We start from the raw sequence: 2,838 nt of genomic DNA, 5'->3' as shown, positions 1-2,838 counted from the left end.
CATATATACATATATATATACATATATATATACATATGTACATATATATATATATATATATATATATATACATGTATATATATATATATATATATATATGGAATTCGTGAAATCACTGTTTCACTTAGGGACTTCATGAAATTACTAAAATATCTAGGGATTTCAAGTATTTACTGAAATGATACTCCAGTTATTTCATGAAATCCCTGGTGATAGTAAATACATAGAACAAGAAGCTCTATTTTGAAATTCTATTCATAAATCATCATATCATAAAGATAATGTATAAAATGGTTCAGAATTTACAGCTCAGGTTATCACAGAACTAAAGTAGCTGTGGCCTCAGCTAGTTCATGGCAAACCCAGACATCCGCTCGGTGGAAAGAGCAAATGCTGATAGCAAAGACATTCTAGTGGCATGGATGAGTTACAATAACAGGCAGGACTGGACAGTTGGACTTAAATTTGTTCAGCAACAGAAGAATTGTGCTCACTATGCTGGAATAAATAAAACATCATACAAAGCCATGTTTGGAGAAGACGCTAAAGTTGGCCTGACATCGTCTAGTCTCCCGCCTGAAATACCTGAAAGGCTAAAATCTGAAGATGATCTTCTGGCAGTACTTCAGCCACCATCATCTACCAATACTGAGTCAACATCTGATGAAACTGATGTGCAAATCTCTGCCACACGTGAAGAAATTGATGAGCAACCTTCTGTCTCTGGTGAGCAACCACCTGCTCCTGTCAGTGAGTCAACATCACTACCTGCAACCAACCAGCCACCAGCAGTGAGCGAGAATTCTGCACCCGTTGACAAGCGGCTTGAAGACATAAGCAATCAACGTAAAAGAGCACGTGAGTCACAGTTATCCCAGGCAGAACGAATGGTAAAGCGCTCTCGTATTGATCTAAAGGCTGGTGAAGTTGGAGACAATGTTGCTGTTCCAATTCCTATGGTTGACAGAGGGAGAGGTGACCCAAGAAACATTATTGGAGTTATTGTTGACAGAGATGAAAATGACTTGTACAGAATTGCAGTGAAAGCTGGGATATTGAGCACAAAGTATTCCAGGAATCAGTTTGACCTTTGTCCTCAGAGACTTTTAAATGAAACTGATGTCAACACAGACTGTACCATTACACTCCGTCAAGCCCTCAGGTCTACAGCTTTTGGTGGGCATGGATTCTTCCACTGTGACTAGCAAACAGTGTCAGACAAAAAGATGCAAGTGTTGTGTTTTAAAGCAAAGAAACTTTGTAATAGCAGTGTCACAGCAATCTGACTTGTAAAAATAAGCATTAGCTTTAATGTGCTAATACATTCTACTTGATTTTATACTCTATTTTTATGATGTGATGATTTATGAATAACATTTTAAATTAAAGCTTTTGTTGTTCTATGTATTTACTATAATCAGGGATTTCATGAAATCCCTAGATATTTTAGTAATATCAGGAAGTCTATATATGAAATATATATTTCACGAATATATATATATATATAGGGATTTGACGAAATCCCTAGTTTCACAATATTACTGTAACATATATAAATATATATATATATATTTATATATATATATATGTATATACTTATATATATACATATATATACATATATTTATGTGTATATATATATATATATATATATATATAGATATACACGAACTAATGTATTTTTATTCGACAGCAAAAACCCCTCCCCAGCAGTCAGAAGTTAATCTGTTCATTACGTCACTCCACTCTGCCTTCCCTGTTGCAACCGGGTTGTGGAAGCCTCCCGGAGTCATTGTTTCCCATGACGGCAATCTGGAGAGTTAAGGACCGGAGTGAGTTGTCCGGGCGAATTATTAAAAGTGACGCCCCTGAATAACCCTGCGTCGGGGAGACGTGGTGGTCCGGCGGTTCGCGTGCTCCACTCACCCCCCCCCCCCCGAGTCCCCCACAAGGATTTTGAGTCCGAGGTCATTCTCCTGTTGGCTTTCACACCATTTCTGAAGAGAACTGATTCACTCTTCGGTTTTAACCTTTTTGTAAGTGGTGTCGTTTTTTTTCTGTTATGGTTACCACCAGATTTAATTCAGCATAATTGAAATTCTCAACTTCCCACCGAGCTTAGACTTGTTCCATTTCATTTGTTCAGTAGATTCTTGCCCTGTGCATTTGTTCTAGCTACCGTGAGAAAGTTTTATCCAGCTCACCTTCCACAACTGAATGGGCTGAGCAGATTCTTTTCATGAGTTTACCTTTTGACACCGGAGCAGAAATTGCTACTCCGGAGTGAAACTTAGATGGAAAAACAAAAATGCAGCCACACTTGCAAATATTGAATGTATGGTTCCATCGACATGTTCATCCTTTACGAGGTTTGTGATGTTCCAGTACAAGGAGAATGAAGAGATAAAGTAAAGGAAAAGAGAGAGAGAGAGAGAGAGAGAGAGAGAGAGAGAGAGAGAGAGAGAGAGAGAGAGAGAGAGAGAGAGAGAGAGAGAGAGAGAGAGAGAGAGAGAGAGAGAGAGAGAGAGAGAGAGAGAGAGAGAGAGAGAGAGAGAGAGAGAGAGAGAGAGAGAGAGAGAGAGAGAGAGAGAGAGAGAGAGAGAGAGAGAGAGAGAGAGAGAGAGAGAGAGAGAGAGAGAGAGAGAGAGAGAGAGAGAGAGCGGGGGGGGGGAAGAAACTCCCGCGTCTACAATGCTGCGGATGACTGGGGTTGACCCGATGACTTGCTGCCTGCGGCTCGGCGCGGCGCCTCGCCATACTGACGACAGGGTGCGGCAGTGACGACGGCGGTGGCAATGGTGCCGTCCCAACGTCGGCGCTGGCGGCGGGCGATCACTG

General features: G+C 40.7%; 1 protein-coding gene across 1 annotated transcript; it reads left to right on the top strand.

Moving 5' to 3' along the window:
• Positions 1-353: 353 nt before the first annotated feature.
• Positions 354-1,205, top strand: LOC143027975 (uncharacterized). Its single transcript, XM_076189621.1, has one exon. It carries the CDS (start codon positions 354-356, stop codon positions 1,203-1,205), a length of 852 nt encoding a protein of 283 aa, XP_076045736.1.
• Positions 1,206-2,838: the final 1,633 nt, after the last annotated feature.

This window comes from Oratosquilla oratoria, chromosome 1 (assembly GCF_046742065.1).
Source record: "Oratosquilla oratoria isolate Oo_2021 chromosome 1, ASM4674206v1, whole genome shotgun sequence".
Lineage (NCBI taxonomy): Eukaryota > Metazoa > Arthropoda > Malacostraca > Stomatopoda > Squillidae > Oratosquilla > Oratosquilla oratoria.
The sequence above is the reverse complement of the archived record's forward strand: the minus strand, read 5'-3'. Positions and strand labels throughout refer to the sequence as shown.

Bases quoted from the DNA above. Each gene is read 5' to 3' on its own strand.
- LOC143027975 (XM_076189621.1), top strand. From the start codon at position 354: ATGGCAAACCCAGACATCCGCTCGGTGGAAAGAGCAAATGCTGATAGC.